Source organism: Aythya ferina (genome assembly GCF_964211825.1).
Source record: "Aythya ferina genome assembly, chromosome: 1".
Lineage (NCBI taxonomy): Eukaryota > Metazoa > Chordata > Aves > Anseriformes > Anatidae > Aythya > Aythya ferina.
The window spans coordinates 17,611,806-17,630,568 of NC_140296.1; the positions used below are offsets into that span (position 1 = coordinate 17,611,806).

The following is an 18,763-nucleotide window of genomic DNA, read 5'->3' on the forward strand; positions in this document are numbered from 1 at the left end:
TATATACGATAGCTGTTTTTTTTTTTTGTTTGTTTGTTTGTTTTTTTTTTTTTTTTTTTTTTTTTCCCAGAGTACAAAATTATTTACCAACATGGAAGGAAAAGACTTAATTCTAAAATTTTCTATGGTAGAAACATTTTAATCCACACACCTGTGAGAAATCTAGAATTAACTCTGTGTTGGTTGTCTATGTATATCTATCTGTGTTGCCGAAGATGCAGTCAGTAGTTTGTTCTGAGTTTTTAAGCTGGATCATCCAATCATGTTTGGAGTAATGGCTTAACTGCTTTTTTTTTCCAGACCAGAATATGTTTTGGTGTGTCCACATAAAGCGTAATTCCTGCAATTGTATATAGTTGGTAAAAGATTTTTCATTTTATCACTTCCACAGGAAGAGGCCATCATGTCGTATGCAAACTTGTATTTATTTTGTTGGGAAACAGCAGCCCATTACTAAGAGGAAAGGACAGACACTCAGTTACACCACACAATAACCTTGGCCATAACTGACACCATTTACCATTTACCCAATCACAATTTACCCATTTACTCAGACCAGGAATTACTTTTAAATGTTTCTAATGTGTTTTTGAAAATCCAGTTTAAAAGCTGTGTTTTTAAAAATCCAGATGATAGAACTTTTATTAGAGGTATACCCCATATTGGAAAAGTAAATTCTGTGGATTTCTTTTTATTTATTTATTTATTTATTTATAATTTTTTAATTTTTTCTCTGTCTGTTTTGCTGTTGTTGTTCTCCATCACAGACACTTTCTGTGCTTCCTTCCTAGAGCTGTTTAACCTGGGTCTGCATAAGAGTGCTCTAATCTCTGTTTTACACTGACAGCATTGATTTTCTCAGTTTGCAGTGCTCAGAGTAATACTTTGCCAGAGGCTGAGCTGAAGTGGGGTCTTAGCCTATGGGCAGGGGTCAGGGAGGCCCCAGGGGAGACTGGCCAGACATTAAGACATCAAGATCCGATAGTGCCCTCAGAGCCTTGACACCCACCTCTTCTTTGAACAGTTCTGATGACTGTACCTACTAATGCTTGTTTAAAGTGATTTTTCTTTTTTTTTTTTTTCAAGTAGGAGTACCACTTTTCTATCTCGTAATGTACAGCCTTCAGCCAGATACATTTTTAATGAATTCTTACAGGAACATTACTTTTATTGAAACCAACATTCATAAATATGTCTGGCATTTTCATATATATATTTTTCAAAACAGTCTGGAGTTACACCTTAGTACTGAAAATATTACACTGCAGATCCATCTTTTTGTTGTGGGAGTTGTCAGGCTTCCATCTCGTTCAAAGACACTGGAGCACAATCTTCAGATGCAAACTCTTACCTGCTTTATTTCAAACCTCCTGAAGCACAGCAAGATAAGCCTCAGAAGAAAAGGAGTGGAGTGTCCATAGTATCTCATATATGGATATTGTCCTAGTACTTGGCTGTTTCATTGAGTAAGTCTTTAGTGGTATTTTGTGGACGTATTGTGCTTCTAGGAGCGATTTAGCAATTTCTCTGGTTTCCTAATTACTTCTTCAGGTAAGTGATAAAGATTATTTAGAAAATTTGAAAGAAAACAGGTTGGTACAAAACAATAATAGATTTGATGGAAATCCCAAACTTTAACTTAAACATACACAATTTTACATTAAAAAAAAAAAAATGAAATCAAGCCCTAGTTATATTAAATTCCTGAGGAGATTTGTAAAGAGAATGTTAAACTGGGATACATGGAATGTAAATGAGAGTGCTATGCAGTAGCATGAGGCAACAGAAGAAATGGCACAGCAGAAGTACAGGGAGTGATGCGTGCATAGCAAGCCAAGAGACTACAAACAACCATAAACTGCAAGAAAGAATATAGGTGAGAATAATGGAATTGACAGAACTTGGGTGTAAGGCCATCTGTACTAAGGCCATGCCATGGAAAAGGCCCCACAATACAGATCTGGAGCAACAGTAGCATAATACAACTCAATTTGGCCCTGAGGTTTTGTGTAGAGAGCATATAAGGATGCCAAAGGTCACGCACCATTGTCACCATTCAAGTTGGACCTGGAAGAAGTGATGAGGGCTTGACTATCAGGGCACAGTGAAGGTGACTGCTCCCTTAGAGCTGGGAGCAAAGCATGATAATGTGGCCAGCAAGGAAAGAGCCACTGTCTATTCCACTGACCTCAACTGAAGGCGCAGGACAAGCCCATGGGTGGCAACCAGGGTCAATCAAGAATCCAGCTCAGCAGATCAAGTCTGTGGTGATGGGGCAGGTCCAAGGTCAAGCTGAGAAATCAATTGCTGGGTTAGGGCCATGATTACGGCCTGGTGGCAAAAGCCAGGGTCAGACATAGCCCTTTGATGACCAAGCAGGTCCATAGTGCCCAAGTAGGTCCAAGGTCAAGCCAGAAAGTCGGGCCCAAAGTCCCCATCAATGGACTCTGTGGCTACAAACGGGCACAGCCATGGCTGAGCTGGAGACCAGCGCTCCTATGACATAATTCAGGCAGGGATTGAAGCCCCAGGGTGGAGCCAAAACAGGGCTCCTGGGCCTGAGGCCAGGGTGTGTGGGGAGGCCCCAGGTGAAGCTGACGAGGGCCATTAAAGCCTATGAGTGCCCTCAGGGCTCTGACCTTGAGACACAGTGGCCCTTATCACCACAGATAACCTTGGCCAGACACATGTGTATTTCTGCTTTAGAGCATAAAAGAATGAATATGAAAGAGGGAGTATGAAAGAGAGAGTGAAATGTGTGTGCAGATGTTAGTGTAACCAGTGTTTACCATTTTTTTTTAATGAAAAAAATGTCTTTTAAAATATGATCTTGCATGGAGCCTTGCTACATTTATTGCTATATCCATACTCCCTTCTTTCGCTCCCCCAAATTGCACGTAAACAACAATGCTTGAGTCACTTATTTGTCTGCTTTTACAGGCATTTTTTTTTCTCTGTCTCTTTCCCTCTTTCTTACTGAGAAATATCTCTGATTTTGCCAGTTTTAGGGATAATGTTATAAGTTGCCCCCTTAGTTAATTTTCAGAGAGCATTGCATTAATAATAGAAAGGAATTTATTGAGTAAGCAACAGCAAGCAAAACAGCGCTGGGCGGCCGGGGAGTCTCGGCTCCACCAACGGCGCGCACCTCACCCCCGCCAGGGTCCCTTTTTATATCTTGGTAATTCTGGGATTACGCAGCACATCCTGGTATATTCTGCGACTGCGCGCACTGTTGCTAGGGGGTCGTCTCTGTCCCTCTGGTGGTCGTGAAGATGAAGGCCGTAGTCTTCCTCCGCGTTGTGGTTCAACTTCTTTTTTTTTATTTGGTCATGTTGGCCCAGCGTGAGACAGGAATGCAGGATGTTGATACACTAGTTTAGCAACTTATCAGGAGATGGTTACATGAACTTTGCAGCAGTGTCTTTGAACAAAAGAGGCAACTGAGATGCAGAAGGAGAGAAGGGGAGGGGGTTCTCTTTTTTGTTACATTAAGCAAAAGAATTTTCATAGTGTCTAGCCAAGTATTATACATCTTACTTCAGCAGGGAGCTTTTGCAACTCCTGCTCCTCAAACGGAACTCCTTGTTTTATAATACAAAAGACAATGAACAAACATTTATTGTGTATTACAATCCCTCCTTTTTCTTTTAGTTACTCATTTTGTTCATTGAAGCTCTGCAATGCCTGGCTATTAAGAACTAATGTTTCCTCGATTCCTTCGTTGGTACTTATTGGCTCGTATTTGGCATGTATGAGCATTAGATGTGCCGCTTCTAAACATCCCTTTACAATCGCAATCAATTTATTAAAAATACATGGTCCAAAAGTTAGTGCTATTATTAATAACAACAAAGGTCCTGCTATTGTTGATAATAAAGTAGTAAGCCAAGGTGAATAATTAAACCAAGATTCGTACCAGCTCTGTTGGGCTTCATTCTCCTGTTTCCTTTTTTCCAACCCTTCCCTGGGTCTTGCCATTGTATCTCTTACCACTCCAGTGTGATCAGCATACACAGCATTCCTCTTTCAGGGCTGCAAACAGCCCATCCTGTTGAAAAATACCAAATCTAATCCCCTACGATTTTGTAACACTACCTCTGAAGTGACCTGATAGATTTTCCAGGGCCGAGATGGATTGTTCAGTTTGGGTCAGGTCCTCGTCCACAGCAATGCGTAAGGAAGTAAATTCTTGATTTTGTTTAACCAATGAGGCTACCCTGGTCCCCACTCTAGCTCCTCCCAGGATTATTAGGGTGGCCAAAGTAAGAGCCGTGAATGGTTCCCGTCTTTCCAGATGATAACTTGCCACTGTGTGCTGGGTATACATACAATCCTCAGGGTGGTATAGAATCCTTGGTATAATTATCACCTGTATACAAAAATCACGAGATGCATTAAAGAGTTTTAGTGATAGACAAAGAGTTACGCCCACTCATGAACAAACCCACCTAGCGTTGTTGGCTGGGATTAGCCACTCGGTTGATTGTTTTCCATTCTCCATGGTATTACATAGATGACACTTCCCACTAGGAACCGTGCCCACACATCTACCACCTCCAGTGACTTGTGTTAGTGTTACCCTTATGTCTTTTCCCCAACTGCAATGTAGAGGGCTGTTCTCGTTTGTGCGGGTGGGCTCCCCAGGATCCCCAATAGCATCATAATATGAAGGCCTTATACTAAAGCATAATCAACAGTGTTTTGTTACATTTGGGCTTGTTTTGTTTAATAATTGGTAGCTGGCATTCATGACCCCCCCCCATATGTTATTCTCAACTATGTTATCATTCTCAGCTTTACCTGAGCTTGTAGGGCTGCCGAGGGTTGGCACTGTAGTATTTTCCACAGGCTGGATTCCCTGGACATTTTCTGACAATACCTCATTTGTTCCTACTGCCTGGGGCCTATCAGCATCCTCCTTTTTATTAGTATGAGTCCTCCCCTATCTGTTCTGTGTTCGTAAAATCTGACATTTTCCTAGTACCCAGCTAGTATCGTCCAAGTTTGTTATATTTATATATAGAACCTTGCAAATTTCTTTATTTCCATGGAAGGTTCCTGTATACCCTATACCATGCCCTTGCCACCTGTAACGGGGATCCACTTGTCAGTTACAACCTTGCGGCCCATATCCCACTTGTAAGAATTTATTCCGACCAGCCCCGAGTGTCCAGTCCGTAGCAATGGTTTCACACCCCCAGTATGCACAATAATATGCGTTTGGATAATTACAGTACCCCTTTCCTGGGTTAGAACTTGGGCAGAAATAAAATCCTGATAGGTTAAAGCATGGCTGCACTGACACCAGGTCACATAATGTGATGCGGAAACTGGGAGCACCCACTGTCGTTGTTTGCTGGATGATGAATTGATCCTCCCATCTGATTAAGCTCCATTTAAAAGGCTGGTGGGGATGCGCAGACCCATAGCTGACCAAAACGATGATACTGACTCCCATGTATCGTAGGAGGTGGTTGGAGCCCATCTAAATTGTCGGCCCCTCAGTCCCCCACCGTTTTCACTTCTCTGCCTCGCTTGTCAGTTCGGTTGTAGCGAACTACAAGGTATCGGTTCTTCTTGGCAGCAGCAGTGTTCTTCAGGGGAACCTACTAGGGAGCCTTCGAAACAGGGCCTCCTCCCCTTCCCACGATACACAGATAATACACAATACTTATCGAGTCCGTCTTAGCGTCAGCTTCAAGTCGTCAGGGCCTGGAGCTGCCTCCCATTTACGTTCCCGGATTGGTCCTTTCACTCGGCCGGCATGCGTCCATCCTTTCTCCGCAGTTCGAATAGCCGTTTCTGTGGTAAGCAAAACAACATAGGGGCCTTCCCCATCGTGGTGTTAAAGAAGTCTCTTTCCAAGTCTTAATTAGAATTGAGGGTGATCAAGTGGCAATTCCGAGTCATAGGGCATACCATATAGCATTTCAAAAGGAGAAATTCCTATACCAGTTCTGGGTTGTGTCCATATGTTTAACAGTGCAAGAGGTAAGCATTTTACCCAAGAAGCCTTAGTTTCCAGCACAAGTTTTGTTAGTTGTTTCTTAATTTCACCATTCATTTGCTCTACCTTTCCAGAAGAGGAGGGGTGCCAGGGGCTGTGAAAATCCCACTCAATCTCTAAGGCCTGCTTTAATCCTTGCAGTAAAGCTTTACACCCATTCAGTCACGTGGTCGATTAGGACAAACAAGTAACTCAGTAAAATCTACCTGTATACTTTGGAAAGGTCAAAGCCCTGGCTCCCGTCCCCCTCTAGATAGGTTACAGAAGACCTTTTTATTTACCCTTTGACATATAGTACATCCTCTGCATGTGTGCTTCCCTAAAGTATATATTCCTACACAGACATGCTTTCTTAGAACAACATCACACATTGCTTGCACCTCCCAATGATTCTTCTGATGTAAAACAGTTATTTGCCTCATTATCACTTTATTCAGCATTTCTCTCCCATCAGGGAGTATCGATTTTCCTTAAAATGATCCACATATTTATAACATTAATACCTCCTTGGGAGGTTGTAATTGCTCCAAAATCTTTTTTAGAATTTATCCAAATAGATAGGTGTCCCTGTAAACCCCTAAAGTAAAATTGTCCACCTATATTGTTGCTTCCGCCCCCATTTCAGGGTCTTTCCAGTCAGAGGTGAATATACGTTTGCTCTCAGGGCCTGAGAGCACTCCATTAATAACACTGTTATTCCAGTCTAACAATTTACTAGTTGAATGCCCAATTTAATCATCAAATCCCTTCCCAACAAGTTAGTTTCCGCCTTGGATACATACAATAATTGCCCAGTGATCATTTTATCCCCTGGTCTCAGCTTGGTATCCCCCAAAAGTGGCACTGTTATCCCAGTCCCTTCTACCCCCATCACATTTAGGGTTTCATTAGTTAATTTAATCCCTGATACTTTACAAGTCAGTAATGACTTAGCTGCTCCAGTGTATTGGGTTTGATGGCAAGGTTTGAGGGTGTGTGAGGGGTGTGGGGGTGGGAAACTGCAGTGGCAGCCCCCGTGAAAAACAAAACAAAACAAAAACAGAAACCTCCCCGTGGTAGATAAGGGACAATTTCATCTGGCCCTAAAGGGGCCCACTGCTGCCCAGAGCCAAGCCATAGCAACATAGTCCGTGCCTCTGTGAGAGCACATCCACGAAAACAAACAAACAGACAAACAAACAAAAACCTGCTGCTCAACAGCAGCTGGGAGAGCGAGAAACCCCCCCGAAGACACCAAAGTCAGTGCAGAAGGAGGGGGAGGAGGCGCTCCAGGCGCTGGAGCCGAAGCCCCCCTGCGGCCGCTGGAGAGGCCCCTGGTGGAGCAGGCTGTTCCCCCCTCCCTGATGCTTGGGAAACTGAACAGACACCACAACAAATATGCAAATATACCAAAACTTCTAGACTGTTACTTAGATAATACCTACATCACCTTTCCCTGCTCATTCAACTTCGAATACCTTTAACACTTTCCACAAACCTTTTAAAACTTCCTTTATCTTTCTCTAGCCTTTACTTTTCTAATGCCGACATCAAAGGCTCAGTCAGGGGCCAACTTAATTCCATACCTTTTCCCTCCAAGATGCTGAAACAACATCAATATACAACATTTCATCCTGTTTTCCTTCTCTCCACAAAAACATTGACTGTAATATGGTGTTATAATTAGTAGTTCCATTTAGGGGCCACTCCGCTCCATCCTCTAGTTTATAAAGTGGCCACCACTGATTACAATATTTGATAAGAGTTCTTTTACTTTCTGTACCCTCTCACCCCACTATATCCCTCCAATGTGTTAGTATACATCCTAGGAGGCTTTTCCTCGGGATTTCTTTGCTTTGAACTTTTCCTATTGTAATCTACAGTGGTTAATATTCCACCGTTTTCCTAGAAGCTCTTTACTAGTCAATCCCAATCCCTCCAAAATCCACAATATACAGATACACAAGTAAAAACAGACCACTGTAAATTAACTGCCTGTAGACAATTACACTGGGGACATTTAAACCTGATGAGCCGATAATATGCCTGGGCAAATTTTGTTCCCTTAGACATACACCTCAATGGCAGTTCTTATATTTACATATTAACATATTAACATATGTATAAAAGAACACTTTAACAAAAATGCCCGGGCTTTTATATATACAATATACAATGTACAGTTATTATTCCAGTTAGAATTATTCCTCAGCAGCTGCAAACATTATGCCAGTTGCCATTAAAGATCACTTACCCTCCTCCTGTCTCTTTCTTAAAATCTCAGACGTCCCCGGAGTTAATGGGGACTGCCACATATTCCTAGTCACTGGTCCCTGAGTGCTAGAATCAGAGTTGCTATCAGAGTCTCCCCGGGGTTGCAGATTAGGAAGCCTGGGAGTTGGAGGGGCTGCAGGTGGGGATGGTGGAATATAGGGAGGCAGTGGGGCTGGAATCTCTAATTCTCGGTTTATCTTGTGCCTCCCATCCCCTCCTTTTTCTTTTAGAGGATATAAATTGGCTCGAGTTTCCGAGCTGATCCACAAATGTGCATATTCACTTTCTTCCAAACTAAAAGGTTCTTTTGAGTTTACATAAATATTTAGGGCCTGGCAAACCCAATCTTCAAAGGACCCAAATACAGGCCAGTAAAGGTGGTCTCCTCAAATCTGTTTACCACCCCAAACTTCAACACAATAATGTATCATTTTTACTTTATTCCTTCCCCGCCTAAAAGGGGAATCCTCCCAATTTTTAATCATTAATCCCGGGGTAACCTAACATCAGACGTTACCCCGCCCATGGGACCAGAAGGCTTACTCTTCTTCTGTCCCATCTTCTGGAGCGCCTTCACACACACACACAAATCGCTTCCCCCTTTTCGTGGCCCAGTCCCTCGCGGGATGTGGGAACTGCACTACCGAGGGGTCCGCACTCACTTCGTCCGCAATTGGACGTCTCACAGCGACACGCTCCAGGATACCCAACCCCAACCGAACGGATCACCGGCCTATACTTACTCACTCCTGAGTCTTCGTTCGGTCTTCGTGCACAAAGATTACTAGGGGTTGCCGGCTTTATTTGCTTGCTGCCGAATTTAGGGTTCGTCGGTGAAGGATTTGAATGAAAGCAGTCCTAGCGAAGGCCGCTGAAATCAGCGGGGCGCCCCCTCCGAAGGTCTTTCAATCAGATTGCCTTCATCCGAGTCACGGCACCAAATTTGTTATAAGTTGCCCCCTTAGTTAATTTTCAGAGAGCATTGCATTAATAATAGAAAGGAATTTATTGAGTAAGCAACAGCAAGCAAAACAGCGCTGGGCGGCCGGGGAGTCTCGGCTCCACCAACGGCGCGCACCTCACCCCCGCCAGGGTCCCTTTTTATATCTTGGTAATTCTGGGATTACGCAGCACATCCTGGTATATTCTGCGACTGCGCGCACTGTTGCTAGGGGGTCGTCTCTGTCCCTCTGGTGGTCGTGAAGATGAAGGCCGTAGTCTTCCTCCGCGTTGTGGTTCAACTTCTTTTTTTTTATTTGGTCATGTTGGCCCAGCGTGAGACAGGAATGCAGGATGTTGATACACTAGTTTAGCAACTTATCAGGAGATGGTTACATGAACTTTGCAGCAGTGTCTTTGAACAAAAGAGGCAACTGAGATGCAGAAGGAGAGAAGGGGAGGGGGTTCTCTTTTTTGTTACATTAAGCAAAAGAATTTTCATAGTGTCTAGCCAAGTATTATACATCTTACTTCAGCAGGGAGCTTTTGCAACTCCTGCTCCTCAAACGGAACTCCTTGTTTTATAATACAAAAGACAATGAACAAACATTTATTGTGTATTACAATAATATTATACAAAACAACTGCAGAAGTCTTGTACCTTATAAATACATCAAATTTCATAGGGTAACATTTTTTCCTGCATAGAAGGTAAACTTCTACAAATCATTCTCTGAGGGGCAAGCCCCTTGGTTTAGGAGCAGAGCAGAGAAACCAGACTAAACAGAATGGTAACTCATGGGGGCCTTTTTGGACCCCAAAACTCCCCCACAAGGGCTGGTGAGGCTCTCCAGAACTTTACCTTCTCTTGTGGGTTACAGAACAGGCGGCTTTTGGCTTTCCATTCTTCCTTTTCTGATATCTGGACTCTTGGCTAAAGAAAAAAATAATATTAAAAAACACTGAAAAAAAAAAAAAAAAAGCCCAGGCATAGTTAGAAGTTTTCATATAGCAGCATACAGCCTTGTTTCGGAAATACAACTGCTCGATACAATTTTCCGTATAACTTTTTTTCACTGAGGATTTATGTCTGTAGTGAATCAGACCACTCCTGCTGTTCTGCTATTAGAGAAATGAGCCTGTAGGCAAAACATAGGCCACAGCGAGCAAAGATGGCATGTTCAAACACAACACTTACGTGTACATTTACTTATAAATATGTTAAACTTTACTGCTGCTACAGCAGAAAAATTTATAGAGGAGGGTTTTTGTTTGTTTGCTTTGCTATTATGGGCAGACAAATAGAAAAATTTATAGTGACACTTAAGTTCTGCAACAGTCTGACTATGTTTGACTGGGACCTTGCTTTATATGTCAAGGTCCAGAGCTGTAATCATAGGAAAGATGTGCCAGGCCCCAGCAGAATACCCTGTGGGGTGGAACAGCACCTCCCACAAACATTTGTTTCACCAAGTGCAAACATACTTGTTTTAAGAATAAAAACTTCAGTATCATTCCTTATTAATCTTAACAGCAAATAAACCCCTAGAGAAAAACACATTCAAAGCTGTATCTGGGAGGAGAGATCCCATCAGGGCATTTTTAATGGAGATTTTTCCATCTGTTCCTGAAATTAGAAATTTAATGTATTTTAAAGGGAAAACGAACATTTTTATAATCACAGGTTTCCATGGTGTTGGGGAGGAGGGGAAAACACCCTTAACGATACACTCAACATATTTATGGCAAAAGTGGAGGTAATTAACAGACACTCCCTTTTCCCTTGGCTTTCTGGAATTCCAAACCCTCATCAGAGACCTAATTATTTTGGGAGTCTTTCACTGTTCCCCTAATTGAAGTGTTTACTTCCTTCTTATGACAGTGCATTGTAATTTTCTCTTCCTGATGTGGCCTGATGACTCTGTAGCCTGTTTTTGTTTTTAATCCTATGTGCTGATGTGGTGCTAAAACTTGACTCAGCACATTGGTTGTGACTGCAGAACAACCAGATATGATGCAGACCTTCCCTCTAGGAAGATGTTAATACTCTGCACACATAAAGATAATGTACATTTGCAGGTTGATTAAATCTAGTTAATTTTATAGGTCTGTGCATTGTAAAGAGCCCCCCTCCACTGCACAGTGTAAAACTCATTTGCATTTTTGTAGTTTTCCCTGTGATGCTCTGCAAGCCATTTGCATGATTCAAGGCTTTTAGCTATGGTCAGTGAGAGTAACTGCAACTATATTGTGAAGGGTCAAAACAGGAGCTTAAATCCACCGTCTTAAACACAAGGCCTACCATATTTGTTAGACATTGGAACAGGCTGCCCAGGGAAGTAGTGGAGTCACCATCCCTGGAAGTCTTTAAAAGACGTTTAGATGTAGAGCTTAGGGATATGGTTTAGTGGGGACTGTTAGCGTTAGGTCAGAGGTTGGACTCAATGATCTTGAGGTCTCTTCCAACCTAAAAATTCTGTGATTCTGTGATATGTTGGCCCCTTGACCAACTGCTTTTTGATTTTTCCTAATTTAAGATTTTTCTCAGCAGTAACTAAACCATTAACAGGTTTTACCACAGAATTCTTCCTCTCGTTCCCTCCATAACAGGGTATTGCAGAGGACATTCACGACGGTACTAAGCACGTACTGCTTTCTATTAAATTAAAAACGAAACCAAAAACATTCTGCTTTTAATAGTCTCCATTACAGAGCATTTATGCAGCATGCCCCACTAACAGGACAGTTTGGTTATATTACACTGAGGGGCATTTCATTGGTTACACTGCACGAAGTGCGCTTTTTCGGCTGTACTCCACGAGGCCAGTTCTTTACTTATTATAATAAATATTTTATTTTATATTTATTTATTTATTTATTTTATTAACCCTTTGCAACCCCTCCGCAGAAGCAGCTGCAGCACTACAAGCTGTTCACAGCCACCGCCCAGCCGGGACGCTGCCTTGCCCTAACCCCACGCCCGCCACGTGCCCGCGGCCGGGCCCTGGTCAGGCCCGCAGCTACGGGGCAAGTCCCAGCGCCCCCCACCGCGCCCCTAGCGGCCGAACCCGGCCGCGTTAGGCGGGGCCTGGCCGGGCACAGCCCCGGCGGCGCAGCCGTTGACGCGCTCCGACGGCGACGGGCTCCGAGCCGGCAGCTGTGCGCGGCCCACGCGGGGCGGTGGGGAGCATGGGGCGGGTTGGTGGTAGGGATGGCGGCGGGGGGATGGCGGCGGTGGACCCGGTGCGCAGCTTTGAGCGCTGGAAGAAGAAGTACACCCGGCGCACGAAGCGGTTGCGGCTGCAGCGCAAGGAGAGGGAGCGGCCCGAGTGGCAGGTGGAGAGGGAGGGCATCAGCCGCCTGGTGCAGCAATACCCGCAGGTACGGCACATGGGCGGGTTTGTCCCGACGGAGGGAAGGGATGCGAGGGGAAATGGGGGCTTCTGCGAGGAGGAGGAGGATGCAGGAGCACCCCTGTGGCTAGGGAGTGGGAGCTTTATGTGGCTGATGGTGTCAGGGCAGTGTGTGATAGGGCTCTGTGCAGGCAGAAGGGCTCTTCACTTCCACGAGGCGCCTCCATGCCTCCCCCCAGGCAGAGCAGAGGGCGGTAATGCAGCCCCATGGGGTGGTTGGGGGCAGCGAGTGGGCCAGAGCACAGTGAGGAGGAGGAGGCTGAAGCAGATGGTGGGGATGGTTGTGAAGAGTGGTACCTGTCCCTTCTGACCAGGCAGCACGGATGCCTGGCCATTGGGGATGGGACACTTCTGTCTGCATAGAAGATGCTGAACAGGCAAATATCACCTTTTCACTTTAGTTAGCATCAGGTCAGGAACCACATAACTGAATATTTGTGCCAAGGTTGGCGGTGTTGGTATTGTCACCCAGATTCCCTTACAGGCCTCTGGGAGATGGCCATCTTTTAAGCCATGTAGCGGAAAATACTATAATTATGGATAACGACTCAGGGCAGCAATACATGCTAAGCACACGTCCTGCCAACATTTGCTGAATTTGCAGCTGCCATCGGGGAGGAATGTGGCAGTTGTACTTGGCTGTGCAGCACTCAGCATTGCTGGTAGTAGAGGCTTTTTGATGGATTTTGACTGAGCAGAAGGTAATGAGGGTAGGTATGGGAGGAACGTGTCTGTCACCATGCAGAAGTTGAGATGGCTCTTTGTTAAGATCCAGCTTCACATTGTCATTTGTTTTACTGTTTTAAAAACAAATGGTATACTTCAAATTACTGTTTTGAATCACAGATTATTTCACAGGGGGAAAAATGGGCTTATTGCTTGTGCCCTATGTTGTTTTCATGATAAAAACTAAAGTTGGTACCTATATAAATGATTAATACATCTCGTGGATAAATTTTGAGTCTTGACTTGTTTCAGCAATATTTTTGTACTGACTGTAGAAGATTTAGGTGCTGAATAGTACTTGCACTGCTAGAAGCTCGTATTATTTCTGAGGGGGATGACCACTGTCAGGTATGTGCCCTTTGCTGAGGAACGAAAAGCCTCCTGCACTCAGTCATGGTACCGCGGCACCTCAGCTTAGGCAGCTGGCTCTGCATGGTCTCTGGAAGGTGTGTGTGTGCAAGGGGAAAACTGGGTTAAAGTAGCTCAACACAGGCCAGGTACAGAGTTTGCAGACTCTGCCCAGGCCCCTGAGTGGTGGCCTTGCTGTTTATATACCTAGCTGTGATATTTCTACAATAGATTGCTTTTTTCATTTCTGTGTACAGGAGTGGATATGTGTAGTGTGAAGTTAACTTTGCTTATTTTCAGGCCCTAATTGTTTCTACATACGACAGTAGTTTTCATTTACTTGGTAATGCCATACAGAAGTTAGGCTTCTGCGTTGCTTTTAGGGTACTATCACAATATTTAGCTATTTTTTCTTCACAATCTCTTGTTTTGGAGGTGCATCACTGGTTGTTTAATACTCCAAGCAGGTAATTGCTATTGGCCTTATAAAGTAGCTTAGTTCAGTTGATAGTTTTTCCCCCTTTCCTCTATTTTCTTTAATGTAGTAGATTGATATATGCAAAAACTTAAGTAGTACAGTGCTCTTGTGTGCTGAAATTATATGCATACAGCGTGGGAGTCTCAAGAGGTAAGAACAGGATGATCAGAATCCTCAACTGGAGGAGATGCTGCCTTTTGGAGTGGATTACAGCCTCTTCATTTGTGAGACTTAATTGGAAAATGTGACCTCCGTTCATCTGTCATTTGCTTGTAGTTAAGCTTAATTAATTTGAGAAAGATGATAATGAAAAAATGTAATTGTTTAGAAGGAGGAAGCAAGCAATGCTTGAATTAAAAGATTTCTCTTGAGCCTCAGAGATAAAGTGGCTGAAGTCTTTTGATAACTGATCTGCTCTGGGAAGCTGACATCTCTTTTTCTTGATGCTGCTTTAGCCTCTTTGTTTCTTCACGTACATACGTCTGTTTCCCATATACAGTTTGCTACATTTAAGTTGTATGCATGCATTAAATCCCCGTGTATCCCCATCTATTACATTACTTCTTAGGGAGAAGAAATGCTTTGCTATGTCCTATCACTGAACTTTACAGGAATGCATCCATGGCAGGTAGCAGGGTATGGGTGTGCTGCTCACAGATGTATGTAGGCAAAAGAAAGGTTTGGAAGGAATGCATACAAACAGTCAGTCAATAAAACTGTGTTCTTTAATAGTTTCTCTACCATTCTGTTCCATAGTGAGGTCAGCATTCCTTTCTCACCCACATAAATTTTAGGGTTTTATGTCTTGATTGTGGTGGTTAGATCTGTGATCCTCAGACTTTTAGGCTGAGTGGGCCCTGTTCTGTTTTTTAAGTGGTCTGTTCTGCTACTCCTAGACTTAAATATTTTTGTGTAACATTCAAATGCCGTCATTTCCCCCAAAACACATTTTATACATTTGGAACTTGTGTTTAATTTTTAGTCATTTTACATAGAATTTTTAAAAAGGCCTTGTAGACATGTCTTTCAATTAATTCTACAATATTTGAGCTAGTTTGCCATACAAACTAACTGGTTATGTGAACACACAAGGATGCCAGGCTCTGTCACCGGTGTGCATATCTGTCTGTGCATCTATCTACTTTTGGGACATGGGTAGTCGTTCTGTGTCACTCTTTGGAGCTGGGAGGGACAGAGGCAAGGAGTGGGTGGTGGGAGGTTGTCTTGGGGTGCGTTTATAGAGGTTAAAGAAGAGGGGCTGGTAGCGGTCAGGCATTTATCCATCAGAATGAAGACAGGGTAAGCATACGTATTAGGATTGTTCTTGGGAATCCTGGCCTCAACTCTTCTGGGTTTTTGCTGTTCTCTCGCTCCAGGAGTCTTTTCTTGATGAACATACAGTGGATGACTGCTTAGCGTCCTGTCTTCAGACTTCATGACTCCTTCTCTGGTCCCTGACAAGGTTTTTCTATTGATCTTCTGCATTTCTTCCCTATTTCTAGCTCTTTAGCATCAATCCCTTTTACTCCTGCCATCCTGACTTTATTTGAAAATAAGCCAGTATCTTTGGAGTTTTAGGGTACTTCAACTGATCCTTCTTTGAAGGGCAGAGAAGTAACATGGGAAGCTTTGGTGATACGACCCTTCCTAATGTTCTTGTGCTCTCTCTTTTAATATTTTTCTTACTTTTTCTCCTTCTTGGAAGTCTTTGAAAGAACTTGACTTATGCATGCTTTGACTTTTTAATTGACTTTTTGGAGTTTAAGGTAGAAAAGTAAAATAGTATTAGTCTCTGTTGTGATTAATACATCTGTTCTTTTTAACTCTACATGACCCAGTAATAAATTGTCCGCTGAAATACTTGTAGCAGTTCTAATTATTTAAATAGTTTCACATTGTTATGGTAGTCTGTTCTGTGTCAAAACCTATTAAAATTATCCCTTTATTTGCACATAGTAGACTGCTTTAATTCTTCTTAGTGAAATAGTAAAATAGTGTTAGTAAAACAGTCTTTTCTTTAGGTGTACTCCTTTCCAATGTGAACAATCTCTTGGTTGAAATTAAATTGAGCCTCTGTACATCAGGGAGTTGTTATTGCTTTAGATGCTAAAGGATAAGACTGAGAATTAGCACAATATGCAGTATTGCATGCCATACAATATCTGCACAATTATCAACTGAATTTGGGAAATATTGATTCGAAATACAATTTGTGACAGTCAGACCTTTTAAAATAATGATTTCAGATAGCAGTTCTTTCCCAGTCCCAGAAATGTACTAGCTTAAAGTCTGTGCTTCTCAGGGCACAAGTTAAATAATTCACCTTGAAGATTTCTGAATAAAGTTTGGTAAAAGTTTAATTGCTCTGCTAGAACACAGTGAAAGGTTGAAATCTATCTTTCAAGAGCTTTGTCTTGGAATGTGTCAAAAAGGGGTTTTAATAAGGGTGTTACTGCCTTTTAATGTACACGTTTGGTCTTGAGATAAGTTCCTTCCTTGTTACTAGAGAGCTCTTGGCTGCAGAGAGCAGCGTTGTGATCTGGGTGCTTTAAACAGGCATAGATCCTCAGAGAAATACAGTTCGCAGTTTTCTGTAATGGGCAGGGCTGGCAGAAAGTTTGGTATTTCAAGCCTGATTTGACAGCTCAGAAACTCTTTGTTTGAGGCTTTCTTGAAGTGCTGTCACAAATTGTCATAAATGTCTGAGGACCACGTTGGTTGGCTCCTTTGTTGGGAGGTTTCTGCTCCAGAGCCCGTAAGAGGTAAGTGGTACCCGTTAGGAAGGAACGGGTTGAGGAAGCTCCGAGGTTGTCATCTGGAAATCTCACTTAGTGGCTGCTAGTCAGTGTGCATTCAGAGCTGTCATCTACCTTTCTGCTAGTCTGCTCAGGCTTTATAGATACAGGGGTCTCTTTATTTTGTACTTTTGGTTGTTCTTTTCTCTCTCTGGCTTCTGTGCTGTCTTACTGCTATTGATTGTTAACTTTGCCAGCAGAAGCTGTCTGCATCTTTTGATGGTATGCTATTGACTAGAGAAGACTTGGAAGTACTACATTTTTCTTAAGATCTCTACTTGACATCTCAGTGTTTTTGTGAATTGTTCAGCCAACTTGTGGAATCAAATGCATACTCTTGGTGTGTGTGAGTAGAGAATTAACACCTCACAATGTGCTCTAGAGGTGGATGTACACAGAGAAGTAAATCAGTAGGAGTCAGCACACTGAGCTACTTCTTTAGTATGTTTTGTACCCTGCAGGACAGCCGAAGAAAATCAAGTAAACCAGATGTTAGAGGTTGCTGAACCTGTTGAGCTTCAGGACCCAGGGGGATTCTCCTGTCCCAGTCAGGCAGGTGTAAGGCTGCTGCAGTGCTGGGTCCTGAGGTGCAGCCTGCAGTGAGTATGAGCGTGTATTCCTGTGGGTGAGTGTGTGCACACGTGGTCAGCCACCGATGAGCAGAGAGGGCAGTGCTTCTACCACAACCCTTGTAAGAGACACCTGAATACACTCAGTACCTGCACACACCTGAACGACATGGAGAGCAGGCAATGTTCCTCTCCTGCTAGTCAGGATTAACATTTATTAGTGAAATATATACTCACACATGGAAAATGAGTAGTGGCTGGCATTAGCTGCTCACTCTGTCCAAGATCTGGCCTCAGCCCCTGACTTTCCCTCTGAAATTTGTGGTCCTGCTCCAGTTGTGGCACTCGGCTCTCTTGCTGCTGCTGACTGCTCTGGCTTGACGTCTGCTGGTGGTCTCTCATGTGGGCTCAGAACAAAGCATGTACCCATACAGGGAATGGTTAGAAGGAAAGTAAGAGTAATTATTGGTAAATAATAATTATTACATAACAATGTGTGGTAAGACCCTAGGAGAGGCTGTGCTAATCAGGTGCAGGGCTCAGTCAGGTGAGCATACTGACCAGCCCCTTTTATCTCCAATTCCCTCGATTTCCTCACACTTGTTCTTCCCCAGTCCACCTTGATTCCTCCCTTTCTTTGTCTTTGATCCTTCCCTTAAGCAGCCTATAATGGCATTGACATTCCTACAGTGGGCTTGAAAACACGTTGTAAGAGGTTGTACAGAGTCCCCATTTTTACCGAAATCTTAATGCTAGTGCTGTAGAGTCAAAATGGAAAAATGTGGTGCGGGGATGTGTCTTTTACCTGGAGCAGCATGTTGCACCTCTCCTTGTTGACCTTCATGGATTCCTGTCAGCCCAATTCTCCGGCCTGCCCAGGTCCCTCTGGATGGCAGCATGCCACACGGTGTACCAGGCGCTCCTTCCAGCTTTGTTTCATCTGCAAACCTGCTGAGGGAGTGCTCTGTCCCCTCGGACAGATCATTAATGAAGATATTAAACAGGCCTGGACCTGGTATTGCCTCCTAGGGTACTCTACTAGTTGATGTCCTCCAAGTAGGCTTTGTGCTTGGCCGTTCAGCCAGTTTTCAGTCTGCAGCACTGACTGTTCATCCAGCTCATATTGCAGCTTCGCTGTGAGAAGACAGTATTGAAAGTTGTCCTGAAGTTTGGGTAGGCAATATCCACTGCTCTCCCCTCATCTACCAGGCCAGTCATTTCACACACAAGGT

The 18,763-nt window shown here is 43.4% G+C and overlaps 1 protein-coding gene and 1 long non-coding RNA gene across 2 annotated transcripts in view; one reads left to right on the plus strand and one right to left on the minus strand.

Moving 5' to 3' along the window:
• Positions 1 to 1,136: 1,136 nt before the first annotated feature.
• Positions 1,137 to 12,339, minus strand: LOC311427903. Its single transcript, XR_014687599.1, has 4 exons — positions 12,146 to 12,339; positions 10,065 to 10,136; positions 2,189 to 2,292; positions 1,137 to 2,067 (listed from the first exon to the last, which is right to left on the minus strand). It is a non-coding gene; the product is annotated as an uncharacterized lncRNA (long non-coding RNA).
• A 37-nt stretch (positions 12,340 to 12,376) lies between these two features.
• DDX10 (DEAD-box helicase 10) overlaps positions 12,377 to 18,763 on the plus strand; it is a 183,823-nt gene continuing 177,436 nt past the window's right edge. Inside the window, exon 1 of the mRNA XM_084505482.1 lies at positions 12,377 to 12,583. Within this exon, the coding sequence (XP_084361608.1) occupies positions 12,392 to 12,583 (192 nt within the window). The 5' untranslated portion in view covers positions 12,377 to 12,391. The remainder of the gene's footprint in view (positions 12,584 to 18,763) is intronic.